The 27127-nt window shown below is 37.0% G+C and overlaps 1 protein-coding gene across 6 annotated transcripts in view; it reads right to left on the bottom strand.

The window, feature by feature from the left end:
- LOC131429764 (amyloid-beta-like protein) overlaps positions 1-27127 on the bottom strand; it is a 317342-nt gene that overhangs the window by 91746 nt on the left and 198469 nt on the right. For all 6 annotated transcript variants that reach the window (XM_058594093.1, XM_058594095.1, XM_058594094.1 and 3 more), the window contains one exon: positions 6747-6885. In XM_058594093.1, the coding sequence (XP_058450076.1) occupies positions 6747-6885 (139 nt within the window). The remainder of the gene's footprint in view (positions 1-6746; positions 6886-27127) is intronic.

Here is a 27127-nt window from a genome sequence, read left to right as displayed (position 1 = left end):
AGCCCTATTATATATATGATTTGGTTATTACCATGAGGACATTATTTGCTTCCGCAATTCTGAGATTTTTGTGTAGGGAAAATTCTAAACCTACTTGCAGTGTTGGTGATTGCCGAAAATTTGACAGAAGCTGCTATATTGCTCTCTATATTGTATACAACATTTTCAATCCGTTAGAAGATGCTACAAGAACTCGAGTCATTCAATGCATGAACTGCGAGAGAATTTTTCAACATTTCTTCGCTCCACTTTATACTCTGAGTATTTCACGGCCCTTGAAAAAAAAAATACAGTCTGATAATGATCGTTGCTGAGTGGAATTTCCCAAGAAAGGATCGCAAATTAACAATTATCGCAGAAAATCGAATCGATGGTTTAACTTGATGTTTCTCATACTAGGTTGCAATATTTCAAAACCCTTGTGTGGAGCATTCACATACATTGTCATAGACACAACTTATACAAAGGTTATATGCGCATAGTTATAATAAGCGGCAATAGTAAAATGATTCTATCGCAATTATCCACTGCCCATACAGAATCGGATCGCGAAACGAGAATAAGCGACCGTTTGTTGCTTCAGAGAGGATCCCCACAGCAGCGTGCATGTGACATTACATCTCATGGTTCTGTATTTGTGAGTCTGTGTAACTCATTTGTACTAAACCAGGGAGGACGCTTCAAAATCATTTTCAGAATTTTATTCTGAATCCTTTGAAGCGTTTTCTTCCTGGTGGAACAACAATTTGACCAAATTGGTACTGCATAAAGCATGGCTGGTCTGAAAATTTGTTTATAAATTAACAATTTGTTTTTTAGACAGAGCTTAGAATTTCTGTTTATAAGAGGATATAAACATTTAATATATTTATTACACTTTGCCTGGATTCATTCAATGTGATCCTTGAAAGTGAGTTTTTTGTCATACGTTAAACCTAGGTGATTATTGTTTGGTTTAAGAAAAGAAGCTCTTGGCTTGTGAGGAAAGATTATTAATTGCGTTTTTGCTGCATTTGGTTTAATTTTCCATTTTGACAGATAATCACTGAAAATGTTTAAACTTCTTTGTAGGCGACTGCAGATCACTCTTAGATTTCTACCTGTGGCTAACAGACTTGTGTCGTCACAGAATAGCGATTTCTGACAACCAACGGGTAGATTTGGAAGATCAGAAGTGAAAATATTATACAAGACTGGAGCTACGCTCGAACCCAGCGGAACACCGGCTCGTACGGGTAGCAATTCAGATTTATAATTCTGATAGCTAACCTGAAGAGTACGCTCAATTAAATAATTTTGAATCATTTTGATCAAATAAATAGGAAACTGGAAATCAGACATTTTTGCTATTAAACCTTTGTGCCAAACACTGTCGAATGCCTTTTCTATGTCTAGAAGAGCAACCCCAGTGGATAATCCAGAAGATTTATTTGATTTTATCATTTTCGTTACTCTGACAAGTTGATGAGTAGTTGAATGTTCATGACGAAATCCAAACTGCTCTGGTAAAAAATTGAATTCTTATTTATATGAGACATCATTCTCAACAAGATAATTTTTTCAAAAAGTTTACTGATTGAAGAAAGTAAGCTAATTGGTCGACAACTTGATGTTTCTGCTGGGTTTTTATCAGGTTTGAGGATAGGAATTACTTTAGCGTTTTTCCATCTTTTTGGGAAGTAAGCTAATGAAAAACACTTGTTGAAAATTGTCGTCTTGTGATAACACTTGGGTTGAAATATGATCATATTTCAGTGAGACTTCATTTTCAATAGGACTCACAACGTTCAAATTAAAATTGTGGACACTCTCGAACTGCTGAGGACGTTTTTGAGCTTTTTCGCCATTTGTAAGAAGTATTTGATTTCCTTCCTTGAGGGCAGGAATTGGTTTCTGAGGTTTCTTAAGAACCTTAGAAAGTTTCCAGAAAGGTTTAGAATATGGTTTAATTTGTTCAACTTCTTTAGCGAAATTTTCATTTCGCAAAAGAGTAAATCTATGTTTAATTTCTTTTTGTAAATCCTTAACTATGTTTTTCATAGCAGGATCATGAGAACGTTGATATTGTCGTCGACGAACATTCTTCAACCGAATGAGCAGTTGAAAATTGTCATCGATGATAGGAGAATTTAATTTAGTTTGAGCTTTGGGAACTGAAAGATTTCTTGCTTCGATAATGTAATGATTCAAATCATCAATTGCTATGTCGATGTCCGCAGAATTTTCTAAAATAGTTTCATGATCCACATGATTTTCAATGTGAGATCTGTAATCCAACCAATTAGCTCTATGATAGTTGAATATAGAACTAATTGGATTAATTATAGCTTCGTTGGGAAGTCTGAATGTTACAGGAAGATGATCTGAGTCAAAGTCAGCATGTGTAATCGGTTCACTACAAATGTGACTTTGATCCGTTAGAACCAGATCAATTGTAGACGGGTTTTTCACGGAAGAGAAACAAGTCGGATTACTGGGATGAAGAACTGTGAAGTAACCAGCTAAGAGTTGATTATGAAGTATTTTACCATTACTGTTATTTAGCCTACAATTCCACTGGACATGTTTAGCATTTAAGTCCCCTGGTATGAAAAATTTCGGTCGATATCTTGTGAGTTTTTGCAAATCGCCTTTAAAGAATTTTAACTGTTTGCCGGTGCATTGGAATGGCAAATATGCTCCAGCGATGAAATAAATTCCATGAATGGTTTCAACTTCGATTCCGAAGCTTTCAATAACTTTAGTATTGAAAGAAGGTAAAATTCGATGTTTAATTTGCCGTTGGACAAAAATGGCAACTCCACCACCCATTCCAGTTAACCTGTCAAATCGATGAACCACATAATGTGGATTACATTTCAATTTGACGTTTTTTTTACGTTTTTTGTTTCGCCGGTTTAAGTGACGGTGTAACACACTTTACCCTATAACTATACGAATCCGGATGAAATTCAGGAATTCCGTATGGGACCACGAGACCTTTCATTTGAATCTGAGTTAGTGGAAATCGGTCGAACCATCGCTGAGAAAAGTGAGTGAGATCCATTTTTGTATATATGACCACTATTTCCGGTACTTCCGGAACCGGATACCGGAAGCCAGGATAGTCGGAATCGGTTTGGTTTGTTGCCTACTGACTATCGATTTGTGTAGTTTTGAGATCAGTTTAGAAAATGCCGGTTTAAGTGACGGTGTACAATATGTAACACACTTTACCCTATAACTCCGGAACCGGAAGTCGGATCCGGATGATATTCAGGAATTCCGTATGGGGCCACGAGACCTTTCATTTGATTCTAAGTTTGTCAAAATTGGTTCAGCAATCTCCGAGAAAACCTAGTGAGATTATTTGACACATACACACACACAGACATTGCTCAGCTCGATGAACTGAGTCGAATGGTATATGACACTTGGCCCTCCGGGCACATTTTCACTACTCGGTTTTTCAAGTGATTGCATAACATTTTTATATGAGAAAGGCAAAAACATGAAAAATATACATTTTTAAGTAATCAAAGTCCCGAGTGTCTGAAAATAGAGGCAGAATTATATTCAACAACAAGTCAAAATTTATTAAAACAACGGGCCAACAATAACGTAGAAATGTACCACCAAAAAGCTTGTTCTTTAAATTAAAACAAATTTTATGTCGTTTACGTTTTTAAATTGCACTACACTGCTGCACTAAAACCGTTCGTTTTTACCAATTGCACTACACCAGTGCTACACTTTTTATGCCCCGATACCACTGGTGTAGCACTCATCAAAAATTTGGTGTAGTTCTGTGCAATGGAATCGTTCATTGTAGTCAATGGTTACTGTTTATGTTTTCGTCATTTTTGTTCGTTTATTCATGCTTCAGTGTAGCACTGCACCGGTGTAGTGCAAATTAAAAACGATAACGCCATTAGTCTCTTCATGATAGGAATACTTTACAGATGAAAAATAGTTCGGTATTATTCCTTAATTCGATAACTTGTCCAATTTGTAAGCCTTACTTCATATAATTTGGTTTATTTTCCCCACATAAACATGATATGATAACTTTGAGGATTGTTTATAATTATTTGCAAATATTTCATCTGGATTAGAACAGAATTAAGAACAAAACCTGTTTTAATCTATTCAGTGCACAGTGGTTTGAATCGATAAAAACGTGAACTTAAATCTCTAAACTCTCTGATAAACCGTTGATCCGATAGACATAGTTCCTTTGGAGAACTCATTCCCAAAAATATATCTCATGATTAGATCACAATAAAAATATGCAAAGCCTACTATGATAAAAGTTCATGTTAACGACTTTTTTCCCTTAAGAGGTAGTTTTTCATGTCTTCTACAAAGGTTTAGAAATTCTAACGAGAAAAAACTTTGCCGAAGAAACTATATGTCTAACGCAAAAAGTTTTAGATATACGAAGCATTTTTGTTTGAAACCTCTTCGAATCAATTTTTTGAACATAGCTTTTTTCGCAATTGTTTCCGCAACTACTAAACACGTGAAATTACACTTTTCTGTTGAAGACTGTGTACGATTTGGTTTTTTGTCATGAATACGACTTACTTTGCTATGGGGCGCCTTTTCAAAATTTACCCTCTGAGAGAGTGATAAGTTTTTGATCGTGAATATCTCTTGTTGTATCTAACGAATCAACATAATTTTTGCTATATGCCATCGGAAATATGATCACAATTTTATGATAAAATTATCAGTTGTGTGACATAATCTCAAATAATTCAAAATTAAACTTTTCTAAAATGTTTGGTATAAACGAGTATCAAAAAGGATAATTCATAAGGCGCGTTTGCCTTTCTCGTATTTTTAAGGCTCATAGCTCAGTGATCTGTGCCAATCAGAACGCATTCTGAGGAAGAGAACAAAATATCTGCTGCTGTACAACAAATCGTTCGAGAAAAATGTTCCGAACAGTGCTTAATATCGTAGTGAGTTCCACAATTTGGTCCTTCTGAAAGGCAGTACTGAATCCCGTACAGCATCCTGATAGTTTCTTTCAATGAAATGTAAATCCGAAATGAAATAAACGAAATTAAAATTCTATATGCTGCTATTTTTATAGCCGTTAGGACCGCCTATTAAAGAAAAAGCTACAAACGAAATCACGTAAAAAGAAACCTCTTAACATAAATTGGATCAGTTTGGATTCTATCGCCACTGCGAGCAGATGTATTGTGTGTCGTTTGCAAAGCTAGTTTCGCTTCCGATAAGGGCGATTACGTCACAGCTGCTAGTCGTTTGCATTGGTGAAAAAACAACGAAAAGAAGACAACGGTGGGAAGTACCACATATAATCAACCGTTTTAATGGCTCTAAAAGTTTTCTAAAGAACTATTAGGATTTCTTCTTTGCAAATCAAAGGTAAAAATCCTCAGTTTAGTGCAAATCTAGAACAGTTTCGTTAGATTTGTGCACTTTTTGCTGTGTGTTGGTCGTGACAATTCAAAGCACTTTTCAGTGCTACAGATTTATCAAAATAAAAGTAGACAAAGTTTGCACCGTCACTAACACATTCAATTACGAATCACGCAATGCAAAAATGAAGGTGTTGATATAGAATTTATAAGTGTGTGTGTGTTTTGCACTCGTGTCTCTATGTGCGTTCTCTTCATGCTGTCATAAAATTCTTTCGCAATTTTTATTGCGTTATTTGTTTTTGTTGCATTTGAGTAAGTCTTTTATTTCAGATGAATAGTGAAAACTTTATGTTGTTTGGAATGAACAGAATTGAACTTTTTTTTTGGAACTACGTCGTTTCAGTTGAAGGTCGAAACTTTACCTTGGAAACATATAGAAGTTTCATGAAAATACTAAAAATATATTCAACATAGTAGAGTAATGCAGTTTAAAGCATTCGATTCCAGGAAAAAGAGTAAATTTAATTGCGCCTACAAGTTGAACTTGTTCTGTTCCATGAGAACGCAATCTTGCCGACTAGATGAAAAGAATAAAAAACTTGACTATTGAGATAGCGTTTTCAGTACTGATGCAAAGTTGGATGCTTCTGTTTTTTAGTGCTCATTACGTGGAAGGTAATGAGCGCGAGCTAATTTTTTTTTCGTCTTCCGAGATAAACTGCAAACTCAGGAAGCGTTGGCGTCGGGTAATCATTGCTTAATTTACTTTTTAAATTATCCTGATGTTTACATCATTAGGGAAAGTGGAACGTCCGGATGAACCGAAAACCGTTTTCTTTCACTTTGTGGTAATGCAATGGATTTAGGCTAGCGTCATTGTACCGCAGGCTTTAATGATCCGTGATATCAATTGACATTCATAAGACAAAAGAGGGGAAGCTATGCGTAGGTGTTGTTAATCTATCCAAAAACAATTCTCCACTATTTCCCGAGTCAGGTTACGAAAAACTTTGTTAGAACAATCATTACGAAATTGTTGTAAGATAAAGGCGGGCTAAATAAAGTACCAAAATGATCAACACAAAAGAAAACGGAAAGCGCTAAACAGTGGCAACAGTCGACGAAAGTGTCAGATTAAAGCTTCAGATAAATGAATTTAATTTCAGATATGTTCGGTTTCATTGCACCCTTTTCGGATGTTCGTAAACTACCAGAGGGAGCGATAAAAGTTCCCTACAGCCACAACAGAAGATAACGACGCGAAATGGATGAAATGTGCGCCTTCATCGTAGCCGTTGCCACTGTCGTCCGCCCTTCCTGGCCCGGATGTCCTGGGTGATGAAAATAACACCACCGCCCGTTGGCACTTACCCAAACATCTAAATGGCTTGATCCATCGCTGAGCGCCTTTGCACTTGGCTGCGTTTAGTGCACCCTGTCGGCACCAGCCACCGATTTTCTGATAGTGGGACGACTCAACGATGTTCGTGATATCTCGTCCTGGATACACCTGCGAATGGAAACGGACGAAACGAAAATAGAGTGTTATTAAACCTGCTCCACATCGGTGGTAACGAGAGCGAATATCGTTAAAATGTGAGTTTAAGTTTAGCACTAAATTTGAAAGATAAGACCTTAGACAATAGAAATGGCGAGCGGAAACCAGCCTAACGAATGAACTTGTTCGGAGATGGGAAGAAAAACTGCACACACCTCAAAATTATAAGCGGATTTTTCTAACTGTTATGCTATCGGATGAGTGCGTTGATGCATCGTCAACCTGATCACGTAGAGTGAATCATTATTTTATCTGAGTTTCCTAAGAAAATGGCTCATTAAATTGCTATTAGATGTGGGATTCGAACCCTCATATACCGCTTTGAGCTTTGAGGATGATGGTGAGTTGTAAAGGAGGAAGGAAAGTAGAAATTGACATTGCGAGCACGATGTCCTGATGGTATCTAATATCGAAACCAATAGCTTCGACGCATTCGGATTGGTTCTTACTTTTGGATGTCAGTTTCCGTCTTATTGAAACAGTAAATACGGTGCGTTAGCGAAATGAAACATTTGTTTGTTTTTATGATTCGTTAATTTTGAAAGTAATTCTAGAATATTTCGAAATAAGGAATGAAGTGTTTTAAACCAACTGTGCATATTATAACAAGCATAGACCGTATGAATTTTTTTCTCAGATGACCGAACCGGTTCACACAAACTTAAGTGAAAGATATTTTTTTGTTTCGTATTCGACTTGTCAGTGCATAACAATTTATTTTATACCGCTAAGTCACCTAACAGTTCAACATAAATCGCTAAGCAGACGTAAATTTATTTCTATTTGCTCTAAGCCTGAATGACTATTCCCTGAATGACCCTCAAATGACCAAAAAGTATTTTCGTTCGGCACATTGCACTTCGGTGCAAAACCAAGAAAGATTTTTCAAAACCCATAGATACAACTTATTACGGGCCCGAATAGCTTTTTTATGCTCTGTGTGTCTTAATTAGGTCGTCTCGTGATAAAGCTTTGAATCCAAAATTGCTTAGCAGAACTTTCTTTTCAAAAACTTTTATTCCAGAGCTACTATATTTCGATACTTGTTACTCTCATTCCAATCCAAGGATTGATGATATTACCTTATTAGAAATTCCCTTTCGCAATTTGAACAAAAATACGACCAAATCTTTTCCATTAATACCAGCATATCACGAATTTCAATGATATTTGGTCATGTTAAACCAGTAAAAACCTGGAAGCGTTCGTCTGAGAGTGAATAATCACTTACTGAGTTGATTGGTACATGAGACGTCATTATGTATTCTCAGATATTTTCTGGAAAGTACGGACCTTTGCACACAATATACCAAAAAATTAAATTAAATCGATTCAGCGAATCAAGTTTTTCAATGGACATAGTCGATAAATGCATGACTTGAAATTATGCAGAAGGTTATAACTTAAAAACGAAATATAAAGCATTGCTTTTTACCTTTTTTTATATATATAAAAAATAGGTATAGAATTCGCTCAAACTTTCGAAAAATTTTCCGAGGCCCGGAGGGCCGAATGTCATATACCAATCGATTCAGCTCGACGAACTGAACAATTGTCTGTGTGTGTGTGTGTGTGTGTGTGTGTGTGTGTGTGTGTGTGTGTGTGTGTGTGTGTGTGTGTGTGTGTGTGTGTGTGTGTGTGTGTGTGTGTGTGTGTGTGTGTGTGTGTCGGTATGTGTGTGTGTCTGTATGTGTGTTGTCAACTAAGAGGTCGAGATCTCAGAGATGGCTGGACCGATTTTGATCAAACTAGTTGCAAATGAAAGGTCTCCCCGTCACCCAGAACGCTATTGAATGGTTTTGAGATCGGATGTTTACTTTTTGAGTTATACGAAGTTTTAAGTCAAAATTTTCAGTTTTTTGACAGTATCTGTCACATTTGACCTTGAAAACAGAATATGTTTCCAGACTTAGATTTCGCTCGGTAATACCTATCCAACAAGCCATAGATTGTTAAAATCCGTCCATTTTTAACGGAGATATCGATGTTTTTGTGTAAGCCTTATTTCAGTAGAAGGAATTTTGAGCGCTGTATGAAAAAGCAATGCTTGGGAGAAACATGAAACACGATTTTTTATACTGTTACATATAATTGTTTCTAAGTACCAAAAAGACTGTGTACAGCATCCTTTTTTATGACAATTTGCCTCGGACCAATTTTAGCACGGTTCATTTTTGGCAACATAATCTTTCGAATATGGCATATGTAAACCAGATGATACCAGCATTATCGAGTTGGAAGTAATTCCATAATTATATTGATTTAAACTATTTACAGCAATAAATGCTGGAAGAACATGACTTCCATATACCATACGACTCAGTTCGTCGAGATCAGCAAATGCGTGTGTGACAAATAATTTCACTCAATTTTCTCGGAGATGGTTAAACCGTTTTCTACAAACTCAGATTTATATGAAAAGTCGTATACTCCCAAACAAGGTTCCTGAATTACGTTTGGATCCGACTTCTGATTGCGGAACCACAGGATGATATGTGAAACGAAATTAAAATAATGCAATTATTTTTTCTCGTAGATGGCTGAACCGATCTAAGATTCAAATGAAATCTAAGAATCATCTATGATTCAAATGAGAGGTTTTAAAATCCTATAAAACCTCTTACTTTTCAGTCAGATCCGACTTCTGGTTTAGAAAATGCATGGTGATTAGTATAAAAATGTCCATTTCACATAAATTAATCAGGTTTATCGGGCTTGCAGATTTGGATAGTCGATTACCAAATAAATTTATTTCAGTTTGAGCGGTATTCGTTTTTGGATTCGGAATGTACCCCCAAATTTTAATTCGTACTACAATTTCTCGAAGATGTCTACACACTCCTCAGGTGAATTTAACTGATTTCGGCTACACCGATTTTAGAATTCCGGTTCCAGTATCGAATCGATTCTCAAAGCTCAATCATTTTCTCAAAAAAGACCAAATCGAACTTCAAAAACAAATATTACAGGACTTAAGGTCCCATACAAAATCGGTGAATTTTATCCGATTCTGGAATTACAGTTTATAAATTTCATGTAAATTGTTTGACCTAATAATTTATGGCCATTCGAATCATTTTGGGCTATGCTAATTCCTGAATACCGGCTCTGGAAGAACCATAAATAATGACGAAAAACTCTAAAGTGGAACTTACTTCGACATCTCATGGAATGTTCAATCGATTGTCACACGCTAAGATTGAAATTCGATATGTTTTGCAGTTTCGGCATTACAGGGTAATGAGTGATTAAAATCTCAATTTGCCGTTTAAAACGACGATAATTAAAATAATGTCATGAGAACTAAAACACATGCGTATTGATAAAAACCTGTTTTAATCCACCTAGTGGTGTAATGATGCCTTTCTCATGTACATATAATATTGTGGTATTCTATTCAAAAAAATTCTCTTCGAGTTTTGAAAGAAACCAAGAGATTGTTTATGCATAACATACAGAATAAAACAGTGCTTTGATTGCGTAAGCCATCCTTAAGAAAACGAAATGGGTTCACTATTATATGCACTTTCCGGAATCCGGAACCGGATACCGGAAATCAGGATAGCCGGAAACAGTTTGTTTAGTTGCCTACTGATAATGACTATCGATTTGTGTAGTTTTGAGACCAGTTTAGAAATTTTTTTACGTTTTTTGTTTCGCCGGTTTAAGTGACGGTGTACAATATTGAACACACTTTACCCTATAATTCTGGAACCGGAAGTCGGATCCGGATGCAACTCAGGAATTCCGTATGGAACCGGAAGACCTTTCATTTGAATCTAAGTTTGTGGAAATCGGTCAAACCATCGCTGAGAAAAGTGAGTGAGATCCATTTTGGTATATATGACCACTATTTCCGGTACTTCCGGAACCGGATACCGGGAACCAGGATAGCCGGAATCGATTTGTTTAGTTGCCTACTGATAATTACTATCGATTTGTGTAGTTTTGAGACCAGTTTAGAATTTTTTTTACGTGTTTTGTTTCGCCGGTTTAAGTGACGGTGTACAATATTGAAAACACTTTACCCTATAATTCCGGAACCGGAAGTCGGATCCGGATGAAATTCAGGAATTCCGTATCGAACCGGAAGACCTTTCATTTAAATCTAAGTTTGTGGAAATCGGTCAAACCATCGCTGAGAAAAGTGAGTGAGATCCATTTTGGTATATATGACCACTATTTCCGGTACTTCCGGAACCAGATACCGGGAACCAGGATTGCCGGAATCGGTTTGTTTAGTTGCCTTCTGATAATGACTATCGATTTGTGTAGTTTTGAGACCAGTTTAGAAAATTTTTTACGTGTTTTATTTCGCCGGTTTAAGTGACGGTGTACAATATTGAACACACTTTACCCTATAATTCCGGATCCGGAAGTCGGATCCGGATGAAATTCAGGGATTCCGTATGGGACCACGACATCTTTCATTTAAATCTAAGTTAGTGGAAATCGGTCAAACCATCACTGAGAAAAGTGAGTGAGATACATTTTGTTATATATGACCACTATTTCCGGTACTTCCGGAACCGGATACCAGGAACCAGGATAGCCGGAATCGGTTTGTTTAGTTGCCTACTGATAATGACTATCGATTTGTGTAGTTTTGAGACCAGTTTAGAAAATTTTTTACGTTTTTTGTTTCGCCGGATTAAGTGACGGTGTACAATATTGAACACACTTTACCCTATAATTCCGGAACCGGGAGTCGGATTCGGATGAAATTCAGGAATTCCGTATGGGATCACGAGACCTTTCATTTGAATGCTAGTTTGTCAAAATCGGTTCAGCCATCTCCGAGAAAACCTGGTGAGACATTGCTCAGCTCGATGAACTGAGTCGAATGGTATATGACACTTGGCCCTCCGGGCACATTTTCACTACTCGGTTTTTCAAGTGATTGCATAACCTTTCTATATGAGAAAGGCAAAAAAGGTATCATCTCACTGCTAGGTGGATTAATCACGTTTTTTTATATATGTTGTTGTTTCAAATTTTAGAATAAGAAAACATACCACTTTAACATTTCCAAAAGTTCTTTATTTATCACTAAAAAATTCAGGGTGGTGCAAAAATTGGAAGAGGGAAAAAATATGTTTCAAAACTTTCAAGTATTTTTTAATGGAAGAAATACATATTCAAAAATTTTGAAAAAAAATTTAAACCTTCCCCATAATGCCTTAAATATATCTGATTTTTTTTAAATTTTTCGGAGGAGCGATTTCTGCAAAAATCAAATAAAATAAAAATCAATAGAACCACCCTAGCTCCGTCAATATGGCAGTTAAAGGGTTGAAACTTTGAGAAAATTATTTCCAGTCTATGACCTTTCGAATGTGGTATAACAATATGAATTCTTCTTGGGGGCAGATTCACATTTATATAAATAAAAGCTAAAAGTAAGGCTAATCCCTAAATGACTCCCAAATGACCAAAAAGTATTTTCGTTCGGCACATTTCACATGCTGCAGATTTCACATGCTTATCCTGATATAGCCTTTATTTATATAAATAAAAGCAAAGAATAAGGCTAATCCCTAAATGACCCTCAAATGACCAAAAAGTATTTTCGTTCGGCACATCAATATGCACTTCGGTGCAGAGCCAAAAAGTGCTAGCAGAAATTTTACATCTGCTTAGCGGTTTATGTTGAACTAATGGGTGGCATAATGATTCTACATAAACTGTTATGCTCTGACGAGTCGAAGACAAAACGTAATGATAATTAAAACCGGTTATGTGCCCTAAGTACAAAACCAGGCTTTTGCCTTGAAATGGAAAGGTTCATTCTACCATAGATTGAATTTTATCTGTATCCGACTTCCATTTCTAGAATTACAGGGTGACGAGTATTTAAAATTTTGATCCGTCGTTTAGAGCGACGTTACCAAGAACGTAAAAAATCTTTTGAATTGGACTCAAAACTGCATCAATTTGTAGTTTACCTTGGTTGATGGCGGAACGAACCGATCTTCCGAGTCTTCGATTTAAGAAGTGTCGGAAATAGAAGGCAAAAACTGTAAGAATCAGTCCAATTGGATTGCTAGTGCTATTCATGAGAAGTAAGGTAATCAAAATTTAATAAATTTCGTTTGCGAATGTGTAACGTAGAATGGTTCGCTGTCGTGTTATGTTTTAGTTGATATGCGATTTTACTGATAACTCAATATAAAACGAGTTCCTTTAATTAAAATTACGAATAATCTTTAGCTATTTTGACCCTTATGTTGCAGCCAGAATGCATGCGTCAATCGAAGCCATGCAGATCGATTCAATGGGCCGTATGAATAAAATGTAGTAAAGTCTGTTGTTTGTAGTATCTTCTCAAAACCATAGTCCACAGAGTAAAACACGTTCGGTTTGGTTTTAATTTTTCTACTTCACTTCATCAGCAAACACACGAGTAGCAACCTCTGGAGCTACCTACCGAAAAATTGTAGGAAATACCACATGTTCGAACGTTGTTGTGTAGTAAAGTCTCTGCTTTTGACAGGAACGTGATCCACATGTAGCACTTACTACCGAAATTCAAGTATGCTACGTTTTATTCATACGGCCCAATGTCATGTATTGCTAGCGAGTCGTATTCATTCTGACAGAGCTGTTTTAATCAACCGTGACTGACTCGCACGCGCGTCTTGACGTACGTCACTAAATGGATGCGAGCTTTTTAAAATCGTTCAAAGCAAATTTGCCAGGGCATCGAATCATTTTGTATCACTTCGCGTGATTTAAAGAAACAGAAAATACTGAAATTTGCGAAAAAAACGCCCCTGTAGCGAATTTGAATTTTTGCTTTCTCTTCGACTAGAGCTGGGAAATTGGTATTCAACTTTCGCAACCAGAAAATTTAGTAACGGTAGCTAATTTGTTTCCTGTTTGTAACAGACAAATTGAGTGATTGTTACTAACACATAACCACTCAGAAAACGTGTTTCGGTGCGTCATCTATTAAACTTTGTTCAAAGTTTCTATTAAGTTTTTTTGAATCAAAATATCTTTTAACTATTCTAAAACAGACCAACAGACAGAGGCTGTTTTTTATAATGCATAAAGCAAAATAGCTATTTAGCTATTATATTTTTCCATTTTTTCCTCTACGACAAATGATTATTTATCGTAAAGACCAAAGTGGAACGTGGAACTAATTAGTCATAATTTATCGACCGATGCATTATAGAAAACAAAATGAACGTAGAGGGCGATGTACAACTATTTTGAATCTCGCTTTCGAGTCAACACCTTCAAATAGGTTTATCAGGGCTGCCGGCCATCGAGAAAAACATTATGGATTTTCTTGTAATAGTAAGGCAACCTAACTTAAGATCTACTATCGGTTATCAGGAGAGATGTGAATTTTTATTTATTCAACACATCACAAAAGCAGCGAGACAATCTTATCCACATTATTATTATGGTAATTTTGATAAATTTTTACGAGAGATGGGCTTAATCAATCAAATTGTAGTCTTAAAGATTACAAATAATATGAAAAAAGGAAACTTAGTCAGATACACCTATTCTTATTCTCTCGAAAAACAACTAAATTCAGTCGGTGTTGAACAGCCGTTCGCACCGCACGCGTATAGATCTTGGCTACTGGAAATTTTTTCTGGCTACCTAGAGTTTCATTGATTCAAGGCTTCAGTCTTTTTCAAGGCTACCTGAATCACTAACAGTCTTTTTAAAGACTAACAATTAATCAGCCTTTCTCAAGGCTATACAAAGAGTAATATTAGAGTGACTAAGAAATTAATCAGCCTTTTTTAAGGCTAGCTATTCAAAGAACTATTCTTCGAACTAATCAGTCTTTATCTAGACTTTTCTAAGCTAGGAATCTAATCGAAGACTAATTTAGCCTAGCTAATTTAATATAATTTAAAAATTCATTCATTTCAAAAATGCCTACATCCAACCGGAAAGGCAACAAGCCTAAGGCTAAAAATAATTCAATACGGAATAAATCACAATCCGTTATTCAACACATTCCTAATAACATTCACGATCTTATAGAATCTGAATGTGAAAATAATAGACAACGGACAGACTTCCCTTCCGTTGATCCTATGCCGTCTAACAATATTTACGAGATTCTTCCTGAATCCGATTGTAGCGACATAGAAGAAAATTCTTCAAAAATTCCCAAAATGGACGCTTGTCGTTCTGGGAAGAAACATCAATCTATGCCACCAGTGACGGTGATGATTTTCGACTTCAAAGCATTCCGTACTGAGCTTTCTACTTTTCTCCCGGAAGTAAAAGTCTCATTTCAAATCGGACGAAGAGGAGAATGTCGAGTCTTGGTTGATGGATTGGAAGATTATGAACGTCTTATTCGATATTTGTCCGAGAAACTTCATAAATTTTATTCATATGATATTAAATCAGACAGACCCTTCAAGGCTGTCTTGAAAAGCTTATCAAATGGAAGGCTTATCAAATACTGATGAAATTAAAAATGAACTAAAAGAATTGCTTGGTTTTGCCCCATCCCAAGTAATACTTATGGAAAAAAAAGAGCGAATGGTACTTCTAAACCACGCTCTGGAATTTCCCATGAACTTTACCTAATACACTTCAATCGAAGTGATGTAAACAATTTGAAAAATTTAGAAAAAGTACGTTTCATTTCCCACATTAAAATTCATTGGGAACATTATAAACGGCATAATCGTATTGCAAACTTAAAGCAATGTCGTCGTTGCCAAGGCTTCGGCCATGGAACCAAAAATTGTCATATGGATATACGGAGTTTGAATTGTGGTAAATCACATTCGAGAGACGTTTGTCCAATGAATGAGACCACTGGTAAATTTTCATGTTCAAATTGCGATGGGAATCATAAATCTAATTATTTGAAATGTCCTGTCAGGGAAAAAAATTTAAACGCTCGTTATGGATATACGGAGTTTGAATTGTGGTAAATCACATTCGAGAGACGTTTGTCCAATGAATGAGACCACTGGTAAATTTTCATGTTCAAATTGCGATGGAAATCATAAATCTAATTATTTGAAATGTCCTGTCAGGGAAAAAAATTTAAACGCTCGTTCGTTAGACAAAAAGTCAAATCAACGACCTTAAATTTACAGAACATACCTGAAAATCAAAAAACTGTTACAAATGCCACGCCTAATTCTTCAAAGGCACTTATTTCTTCGAATTTAAAACAAAAAACAGGTACGCCGGCCAATTCGTCTTCTAACGAAAACAATTTATTGACAGGTCGATCGACCTCGTCAACATCATCTTCTAATGTCACTTATGCTAGTACAACAGGTTGAAATCTACCACTTAATTCTTCTTTTGTAAATAATCAAAACACAGGACCGCCTTGCAGTTCATCTCCTAACGAAAACAATTCATTAATAGGTAGATCGGCCATATCATCTTCATCTAATGGCAGTCTACCTACAAATATTCCTTCAATGCCATTCGCTTCTTTGAATGAAGCTGATTTAGGCGATATAACTGAAAATAAAATGATCTACCCACAAGATAAACTTTTTCAAAAGATCATCTGAATGAATTCGACTTCATCACTTTTTGAAGCATTTCAAATCGGATGGCAATTCGCAAATAATATTATAATGAATTCAAAATTGAACAGTGATGTTAAATAATTATTTGAATATTTTAAATTGGAATGCTCGATCTTTGAAATCGAGTGAAGATGAATTTTATAATTTTCTCAAAGTTCACAAAATTCATATTGCCATTGTGACAGAAAACCAAATTGCCATTTTCTTAAACCAAATATCAAATTGAAAAGTAATCCACAATATGTGGTTCATCGATTTGACAGGTTTACTGGAATGGGTGGTGAAGTTGCCATTTTTGTCCAACGGCAAATTAATCATCGAATTTTACCTTCTTTCAATACTAAAGTTATTGAAAGCTTGGGAATCGAAGTTGAAACCATTCATGGAATTTATTTCATCGCTGGAGCATATTTGCCATTCCAATGCACCGGCGAACAGTTAAATTTCTTTAAAGGCGATTTGCAAAAACTCACAAGATATCGACCGAAATTTTTCATACCAGGGGACTTAAATTCTAAGCATGTCCAGTGGAATTGTAGGCTAAATAACAGTAATGGTAAAATACTTCATAATCAACTCTCAGCTGGTTACTTTACAGTTCTTCATCCCAGTAATCCGACTTGTTTCTCTTCCGTGAAAAACCCGTCTACAATTGATCTGGTTCTAACGGATCAAAGTCACATTTGTAGTGAACCGATTACACATGCTGACTTTGACTCAGATCATCTTCCTGTAACATTCAGACTTTCCAACGAAGCTATAATTAATCCAATTAGTTCTATTTTCAACTATCATAGAGCTAATTGGTTGGATTACAGATCTCACATTAAAAATCATGTGGATCATGAAACTATTTTAGAAAATTCTGCGGACATCGACACAGCAATTGATAATTTGAATCATTACATTATCGAAGCTAGAAATCTTTCAGTTCCCAAAGCTCAAACTAAATTAAATTCTCCTATCATCGATGACAATCTTCAATTGCTCATTCGGTTGAAGAATGTTCGTCGACGACAATATCAACGTTCTCGTGATCCTGCTATGAAAATAATAGTTAAGGATTTACAAAAAGAAATTAAACATAGATTTACTCTTTTGCGAAATGAAAATTGCGCTACAGAAGTTGAAAAAATTAAACCATATTCTAAACCCTTCTGGAAACTTTCTAAGGTTCAGAAACCTCAGAAACCAATTCCTGCTCTCGAGAAAGGATATCAAATACTTCTTACAAATGGCGTAAAAGCTCAAAGACTTGCTCAGCAGTTCGAGAGTGCACACAATTTTAATTTAAACGTTGTGAGTCCTGTTGAAAATGAAGTCTCGCTGAAATATGATCATATTTCAACCCAAGTGTTATCACAAGATGACATTATTGAGACGAATTTTGATGAAATTAAATCAATTATTAGGAAACTTAAAAACATGAAGGCTCCTGGTAATGATGGAATTTTTAATATTCTTATTAAAAATCTTCCCGATGTTGCCTTGAGACTCTTGGTTACAATTTTCAACAAGTGTTTTTCATTAGCTTACTTCCCAAAAAGATGGAAAAACGCTAAAGTAATTCCTATCCTCAAACCTGATAAAAACCCAGCAGAAACATCAAGTTATCGACCAATTAGCTTACTTTCTTCTATCAGTAAACTTTTTGAAAAAATTATCTTGTTGAGAATGATGTCTCATATAAATGAGAATTCAATTTTTTTACCAGAGCAGTTTGGATTTCGTCATGAACATTCAACTACTCATCAACTTGTCAGAGTAACGAACATGATAAAAGCAATTAAATCTTCTGGGATATCCACTGGAGTTGCTCTTCTAGACATAGAAAAAGCATTCGACAGTGTTTGGCACAAAGGTTTAATAGCAAAAATGTCTGATTTCCAGTTTCCTATTTATTTGATCAAAATGATTCATAATTATTTAATTGATCGTACTGTTCAGGTCAGCTATCAGAATTGTAAATCTGAATTGCTACCCGTACGAGCCGGTGTTCCGCAGTGTTCGAGCGTAGCTCCAATCTTGTATAATATTTTCACTTCTGATCTTCCAAATCTACCCATTGGTTGTCAGAAATCGCTATTCTGTGACGACACAAGTCTGTTAGCCACAGGTAGAAATTTTAGAGTGATCTGCAGTGGCCAACAAAGAAGTTTAAATATTTTCAGTGATTATCTGTCAAAATGGAAAAATAAACCAAATGCAGCAAAAACGCAATTAATTATCTTTCCTCATAAACCCAGAGCTTCTTTTCTTAAACCAAACAATAATCACATTCTCAAATTGAATGGCTTGGAATTGACATGGTCTGATCAAGCCAAATACCTAGGTTTAACGTATGACAAAAAACCTACTTTCAAGGATCACATTGAAGGAATACAGGCAAAGTGTAATAAATATATTAAATGTTTATATCCTCTTATAAACAGAAATTCTAAACTCTGTCTAAAAAACAAATTGTTAATTTATAAACAAATTTTCAGAGCTGCCATGCTTTATGCAAAACCAATTTGGTCAAGTTGTTGTTCCACCAGGAAGAAAACGCTTCAAAGGATTCAGAATAAAATTCTGAAAATGATTTGGAAGCGTTCTCCCTGGTTTAGTACAAATAAGTTACACAGACTCACAAATATAGAACCATTAGATGTAATGTCACGTAATATTAAAAGCAAATTCCGACAAAAATCGATGCAATCTTCAATTGAATCGATTCGCTTTCTGTATTAGTTAGTAAGTTAGTATATAAGTTTCTTTTCCCCATTACACAATACAAGTAGGTTTAGAATTTTCCCTACACAAAAATCTCAGAATTGCGGAAGCAAATGGTGTCCTCATGGTAACAACCAAATCATATATATAATAGGGCTGAAAAGTCACCACTTGTGGCTGAACACCCATTTTAAATCTTAATAATTTAATTGTAACTCATATTCCAATAAAGTTATTTAAAAAAAACAACTAAATTTGAAACACTGAAAAAATCTGGTAATCGAAATTAGGAAAAGAGAAATTCCTGCAATTGTGGCAGTACGAAGTATGAAATTGCGTGGAATTTTCCTACAAATTTCTCTAAAACCCAACAAGTGTGATTTATTTCTGTTTCATACTCGACATACAAGAGAATCCATTGCCTGCTCAGACTATCTAATTCGTTCTCCCTTTCCACATTTGCATTTCATTGGAACGATCTCTAGTTGGTCATTTAAACATTGAACCAAGCACCAAAACAACCTGTTCAGAAAATGTGTGGGCACGATTGACGTCACCTGTGGATACGTGTACCTTTACAATGCCATTACTTTTCGCGTATGTTACAGATAAAATACGAATAAAGCACTCTGGCAGTGACCTCAGCTGGTTTCAGAATGCAAGTATCACGCGAAACGTCAACAAGCGGATGGGAGCTGTTTAACTTCGATCAAAGTCAGAGCTTCGAATTATTTTGTATCGCTTCGCGTGACACTTGTTGTCTGGCAGCAACCTTCAACTGACGTGTCTCATGTGAGATTGAAGCATCAGCAATAATTTCGCTTATATTTAAAGATTCGCTCAATATTACAGCTTCGCTATGTTTGGTAACATTACGTGATAGAAAGATACATTAAAATATGTGCGAAACAATCTATAAAGTCCTAAAATAATTCGATTTCCTAGAAATAAGTACGCTTTGATAAATTTCCCATGCCTGTAACTCAAACAATGGCTGACAGCGTTACATCTCTACGTCGCTGTAATCATTTTCAAATACCAATATTATATTTAGACGCAAGTGAGTCAATCCTCAAGTGGAATAAGCAAAGATTATTAAATTAGGTGTCCTTCGCTGTACCTCACTTTTGCCAGACACAACCATCCTGGCGTGTTCTTCTCGCTAAGTGCCTGCAGATGACAGTGTAAAATGGATGTTTCTACTTATTGGGAGGCCTCATTCCGGGAACATTGAAAAAGAACCAACTTCAGTGCTACAGGATAAACTACGTGAACCAAATTGAACGAGGGTGCCACGAACAAAGCCATGGTTGAATGAATTGATGCTGATTAGAATATTTATTGGATCAAATTTGAACGGAATTAGTGTTGAATTTTCTTCTTGTTCAGAAACGTTTTTTTTTTCAGCCGGTTCACAAGCGTATTGTGTTTAATAAATTTCATACAGCATGCAAAATATTGCGAAAATTAGAGAGCTGACGTTAGAATTCAAGTTGATATCAAGATACACGCTAAGATACAGCAAAAAAAAGTACTGGTGTGTTATGTCAGAGACATAACTAGATGTCGTGAATACGAATATGACACGCTTTATTTATGCTTCCGAATTCGAATTGGTAGTTGGTCGATTGTTTGAATTGTGCAACTTTCTGAAAGCGTTCGTAATGGAGAGTGACGAGTTGAGTTAGTTCAGTACGCAGACTCTGAATTCTAAACCCATATTCCGGAACTAAGCTCTGAAACTTGAAGACGATTTTTCGCCATGACTACCAAAATGGGTTGTATAGAGTACAGCAAAGTAAAATTCCGCATAATTCTTTAGGAGTATTATTATGGTTCTAAAAAGAACCGAATAGAATAAGTCTGGAATAAAGAACTGGACTCTGAGTTCAAGTTTAACCACGCAGAAGGAGCACTCTCCGTCGCTGCCGGTTGATGATTCCATTCCCACGACGTCTGCTTCCATCGAACGCACGAAATGAAATGATCGATTTTTGACCACGGTTCCCCTTTTATACGCATTCAGTAAAAGAAATATGCCTGACTACCTCAAAATCGTCGTCCTTGCGCGAAAAACCCAAGCGAAAGTAAAGAGTTTTTCGCATTGATTTCAAATTTTGAGAAAACTTAATATTTGAGTTGTTTGTGGTTATTTCACACTGTTCAAAATATGATCCTAAATTCCTGATCATATTTTTGATGAAATGGTGAAAGAATTATGTTGCTACCATTAATACAAGTCAATATATTCACGATTAAGTTCTACCCATTCTTCCATATGGCTAATTTTGAAAAGGCACCCCATAGTAAAGTAAGTCGTATTCACGACAAAAACTTTCTATATCTGGTTAAATCTGCAGACGAAAATCTTTCAACGACTTTAATTAAATTACGAATCAAATCTACAAATCTTGGCTAAGTTACGGCTGCAGACTCTCATACTGGGTAGAGGTAATAATAACCTTCTTGGATATGAAACCTCTATTTCATTCCTCCTAGTGATGTGATGAGGCCTTTTCAATTATATTTCATGAGGAAGCAATATAAGTTTCATATTGGAGTCTGTTTCCGTAACCGGAACTCGGAGACTGTCGTAGTCTTAGTAATTTTTACAGCCATAAAATGGCCAGCCTACTAGTTAAAATAGTATTTGTTTCGTTAATTGTATGACGATTAGATATTTCCAACTTAACATACATCACCCTGTACTTCCAGAACCGGTAGTCGGAGCCGGATAAAATTCAGCCGCATTCAATGGGATAATAGGATATTGATTTGTTCGATTGATACAGAAAAATGAATTTATTTGATTGCAAACTATCGATCGGCATACTTGAAAAATTTACAGACTACTTTCAAAGAATATATTTAACTTTCAATTCTCACACAAGAAAGATTCTTTGGAAAAAAATTCCATCCTGATTTTTTTATAGTGACAAGGGCTTTGTTTCAATTTCAGATGGTTGATCAATTTTTCATGCTCTGTTTCGATTAAGCAACCAAAATTATACGAAATCAATCGAACCAAGTAAATTCCTGCGCTCATGTTACTTTTGTGCATAAAATTAAAGCTTTTAAATATACAAAAATGTTACATACATACACACATACACACACACTCACACACACAAACATTTTGCGTATTTGATGCAACTGAATCGAGTGGTGTATGGCCCTTGGACCCCCGGGCCACGCTTCGGAAGTCGATATTCACAGTCATTGCAAAGGCTTTTTATATGAGAAACGTAGAAAACGCTTCCAAGTTTTTTTTTGTTTTACTCAATACAGTTCACTTTCAGGTCAATTTCTCGGACGGTCTGCGAAACACTCTCTCGTGGTGTCGATAATCTCCTCACACGGGTAGAATTTCTTATCGACGAAGCAATTTTTTAAGATTTGGGAACAAATGATAGTCCGCTCGGCGAAAGTCCTAATGGTTATAATCGAGGACAATAAGGTTGGTTGCGTTTGTGTACGTAAACATTAAGGGGAGCTTCACTTGTAAATGGATTTTTCGCTTCCTAATTTCGAGCGTGGATTGAACAACTAATGGCTAACTAAAAGTTCATGGGTACCAGGGTCACTTTTACATAGGGGCAGTGGGCCCACGGTCTTAAAGGGGCCCTTTATGGGACCAACCGAGCAAAAAAAAAGGTCATTTAGTTAGTTAGTGTCACACAAATAAATTTTGCCCCCGGGCTTATTTATACGTAAAAGCGGTACAGACCTGTATTTCTAGATTCAAAAGGTATAAAAACATTCTTTATTGGTTTTTGTTGAAACTACAATGTTGCAGCATTAAATGGTTACATTTTTCCAGATCGAACGAAATCTCGAACATTACTCTTGATAGAGCCTATCAGTGTCCGCATAGTGCATACGGATACGGAGCAAGCCGTACATAACGAGTGACACTATCAACGGTCAATTTTATAAAGAAGAAAGTCGCTAGAAGTACTTGCTGTCCTTCGTCTGGTTCCACGAAAGTGACACTCTGTTTACATTACATGGTACCGATTATAGAGTGGTAAGGCTTGTTCTCGACAAAATCTGGACATTCCTAAATATATCTCTCAAAATACTCCATCAATTCGAGAAATATTCCGCAGACGGATGAACGTATGCCTGCTAAATATGTGAAATCAATTTTTGGTAATACTACATGTTTTTAGGTCGAAGGTGGCGTCGAAAGAAGAGCAAGAGCAAAAAGCGATTGTGTGCGGTCGCAATGAAAATCTTAATCTGTCGATGAGAAAACTTGAAAAAGCTTGGTTTTTCTGCAAACACCGCTTAGAATACTTTCGATACACATTTGACAAAGCCAAACAAAAACGGAACAAAAACGGATCTCAGTAACGACCAGAAAGACGCTAAGGTGATGCAAATATTGCTGAAGAGACCCGATTTTTCGATACGTACTGTGGCTTGAAAAATAAAATTGTTCCAACTTTCATGCATTCTGCCAGGCACCGGCAAGGTATGAAGTAGTTCAAGGTGAAAATTGTACCTAATCAGATTGATAAACAGAATGCGACGACTAAAACCCACCACACTTTAAGCAATTTCTAAGCAGATGTCTTTTTATACTGCTATGCAACGGAAAGGTGTGGAGTAGCATTCCAGGACAAAAAAAGGTTAAGTTTCTATAAAAAGTTTGGTTCGGCAGGCACTATGCACCTGTGGTCGAGAAAGCTGCCTGATCACTGTCTTAACGGTAAACAAGGAAGTCATGATGCTCCTTCGCTATTGTGGTCTGTTAGCATTTTATCACTACGCCAAAGACATTTTTGAACGGTATAAAGCGAATGGAGTTCATATTGTACCGAAAAAGGTGAATCCACCTAACTGCCCGGAGTTGCGAGCTATCGAGCGGTGTTGGGCTCTCGTGAAGAGATAACACTTAAAATATAAACAACAAGCTACAACTATTTAAAAATTTCGACGATCTTGGACATTTTAGAATTTAGAAACACGAAAATCTGCATGTTGGATATTGGTGAGATCGATTCATTATTTTTTAAATTTTTTTTTGCCTCAAGGCAGTGTTGGTGATTGCCGAAAATTTGACTGAAGCTGCTATATTGCTATCTATATTGTATACAACATTTCCAACCATTGCCGTTTCAACCTTCCGAGTGAACGGACGTGCTTTGTGTTTACTGCGAAAGCGTTGAAAACCAGTGCCGTGTGTGATAAAGTGACCGGACGATCAAAACTAGATTGCTATTGTGTAATAGACAATAGTGCTTTTTCCTGTGAGAGGTTTTATGCACATTATATACTGAAGCAGTGTATTGTTGTGAGCGGACGATCGAAACAGTACCGTTAGCCGGTGATTGTTCGATCGATCAAAACAGGCCCAGCGGTGTACGTGATATCACTGTGCGGATTAAAAAAGAGTGTGCTTTTTCCTCTCGGAGGTTTTTTGCACACCATCGCAGCGGCGATACGCCGATCGACGAGGGCTAGGCCTTGGTGGCCCCCGTTGGATTTAAGTTAAGTATCATTATTTAGTTTTTTTTTCCTTCCTGCATTCGACTGTTCTATTTCTCCCCGATTCACTTATTTCTGTGCGGAGGTAGCTCCGCAACATGTCTAGTGTAAATTCTGACCCCCCCGTTCCCGATGATCAAATGGAGACTTCCCTTGACTATAAAAAGTCTCGCATAAAGAGCTATCCGGATGGGCTCGCACTACCGGCCGGTCCTTATGCGGTCTATTTCCGGACCAAATCGAAAGAAAAAAATTAAATATTTTAAAAATATCGCGGGACCTGTCCTCGCGATACAATACTATAAAAAGTTTTGATAAGATACGTCCAGACAAGCTCAGGGTCCTGTTTACCAGTTCAAAACAGGCTAATGAGCTCGTTCAAAATGATCCTTTTACGCGGGAGTACCGCGTCTACGTGCCAGCTCGTGAAGTCGAAATCGACGGTGTGGTCACCGATTCGAGTTTGACTTGCGAGGACGTTCTTAAGTACGGGGCGGGTTGTTTTAAAGACCCCTCACTTAAGAATGTCAAGATACTGGATTGCAAGCGATTGCATTCAGTATCGATCGCCGGGGATGGAACAAAGTCCTATCCCCAATCAGACTCTTATCGTGTGACCTTCGCCGGTTCTGCTTTGCCCAACTACATCCTCTTGGACCGGGTTCGTTTGCCTGTTCGCCTATTCGTACCCCGAGTAATGAACTGTACTAATTGCAAACAACTGGGGCATACAGCTACCCATTGCAGCAATAAGCCACGTTGTGCTAACTGTGGGGAAGCTCATGCGGACGGCTCTTGCGGTAAGGATGCTGAAAAGTGTCTCTACTGTAAGGAGGGTCCGCATGACCTCTCTGATTGTCCCGCTTACAAACTGCGAGGTGATCGAATGAAGCGTTCCCTAAAGGAGCACTCCAAGCGTTCTTTCGCAGAGATGCTTAAAAGTGCCACCCCTCCTAAACAGACAACGAACCCATATGCCTGCTTGTCAACTGACGAGAGCGATTCTGACGACCCTTTGGAAGGTCCATCTTCGGCGGTCCCTCATAGCTGTAGGAAAAGAATAAATAAATCCTCTCATAAGCTACCTAGTAAGGGTTCGAAGGTGTCTTCCGAAGGGCTTCGAAAAGTTACAGCTAACGGGAATCGGGACACAACACCGAAGCAAAAAGCTCCTGGTCTCGGAAAACTCAATTCCGAGATGGAATTCCCTCGACTTCCCGGGACTACAAAATCCCCAAGCGTCCCAGAAAATTTACCAGAGAACCAACTAGGTGCTGGACTTATCAAGTTCTCTGATGTTGTGGACTGGATTTTTACAACTTTCAATATTTCAGACCCTCTTAGAAGCATTTTAATTGCTTTCATGCCAACAATAAAAACATATTTGAAGCAGTTGACTGCAAATTGGCCCCTTCTCTCAGCGATTGTATCCTTCGATGGCTAAATCATCCACCGAGGTCACGGATCTAATCACTGTTTTACAGTGGAATTGCAGAAGTATCATCCCAAAAATAGATTCTTTTAAGTTTCTAGTAAATGATCTGAAATGTGACGCATTTGCATTGTGCGAAACTTGGCTAACTTCTGAAATATCCTTAAACTTCCACGATTTTAACATTATTCGCCTGGATCGAGATGTTCCCTATGGAGGAGTACTTTTAGGGATCAAAAAGTGCTATTCTTTTTATCGAATTAACCTCCCCTCGATACCAGGTATTGAAGTTGTCGCATGTCATGTTACAATCAAAGGTAAGGACCTTTGTATTGCTTCCATCTACATTCCCCCTAGAGCCTTGGTTGGGCATCGGCGGCTCAGTAATATCATAGAGCTCCTTCCCGCACCGACGTTGGTTTTAGGAGACTTTAACTCACACGGTACGGGATGGGGCTGTCTTCACGACGATAACAGATCAGCTATGATCCATGATATTTGCGACAACTTCAATATGACAATCTTGAATACGGGAGAAATGACACGGATTCCTGCACCACCAGCAAGACCAAGTGCGCTGGATTTATCCCTTTGCTCGACATCGCTACGGTTGGATTGCACGTGGGAGGTAATTCCTGATCCCCACGGTAGTGATCATCTACCGATCGTAATATCAATCACCAGCGGCTTAAAACCATCGAAGACAATCAATGTTTCGTATGACCTCACACGAAATATTGATTGGAATAGCTATGCGACCTCGATATCTGAGAAACTTGAAAGAACTCTACAACTTCCTCCGGAGGAAGAGTACACGTTTTTGGCTGGCTTGATTCTCGATACTGCGATTCAAGCTCAGACGAAACGTGTACCCGGCGCAAAAACTAACATCCGTCCTCCCAACCCGTGGTGGGACAAAGAGTGCACAAATTTAAACGCGGAGAGAGCCTCCGCGTATAAAAAATTCAGAAAAAATGGAACACCTGATAATTACCGGAATTACGCGGCGTTAGAC

Source organism: Malaya genurostris, chromosome 2 (assembly GCF_030247185.1).
Source record: "Malaya genurostris strain Urasoe2022 chromosome 2, Malgen_1.1, whole genome shotgun sequence".
Classification (NCBI taxonomy): domain Eukaryota; kingdom Metazoa; phylum Arthropoda; class Insecta; order Diptera; family Culicidae; genus Malaya; species Malaya genurostris.
Note: the sequence above shows the minus strand (reverse complement) of the source record. Positions and strands in the feature narration are given on the sequence as shown.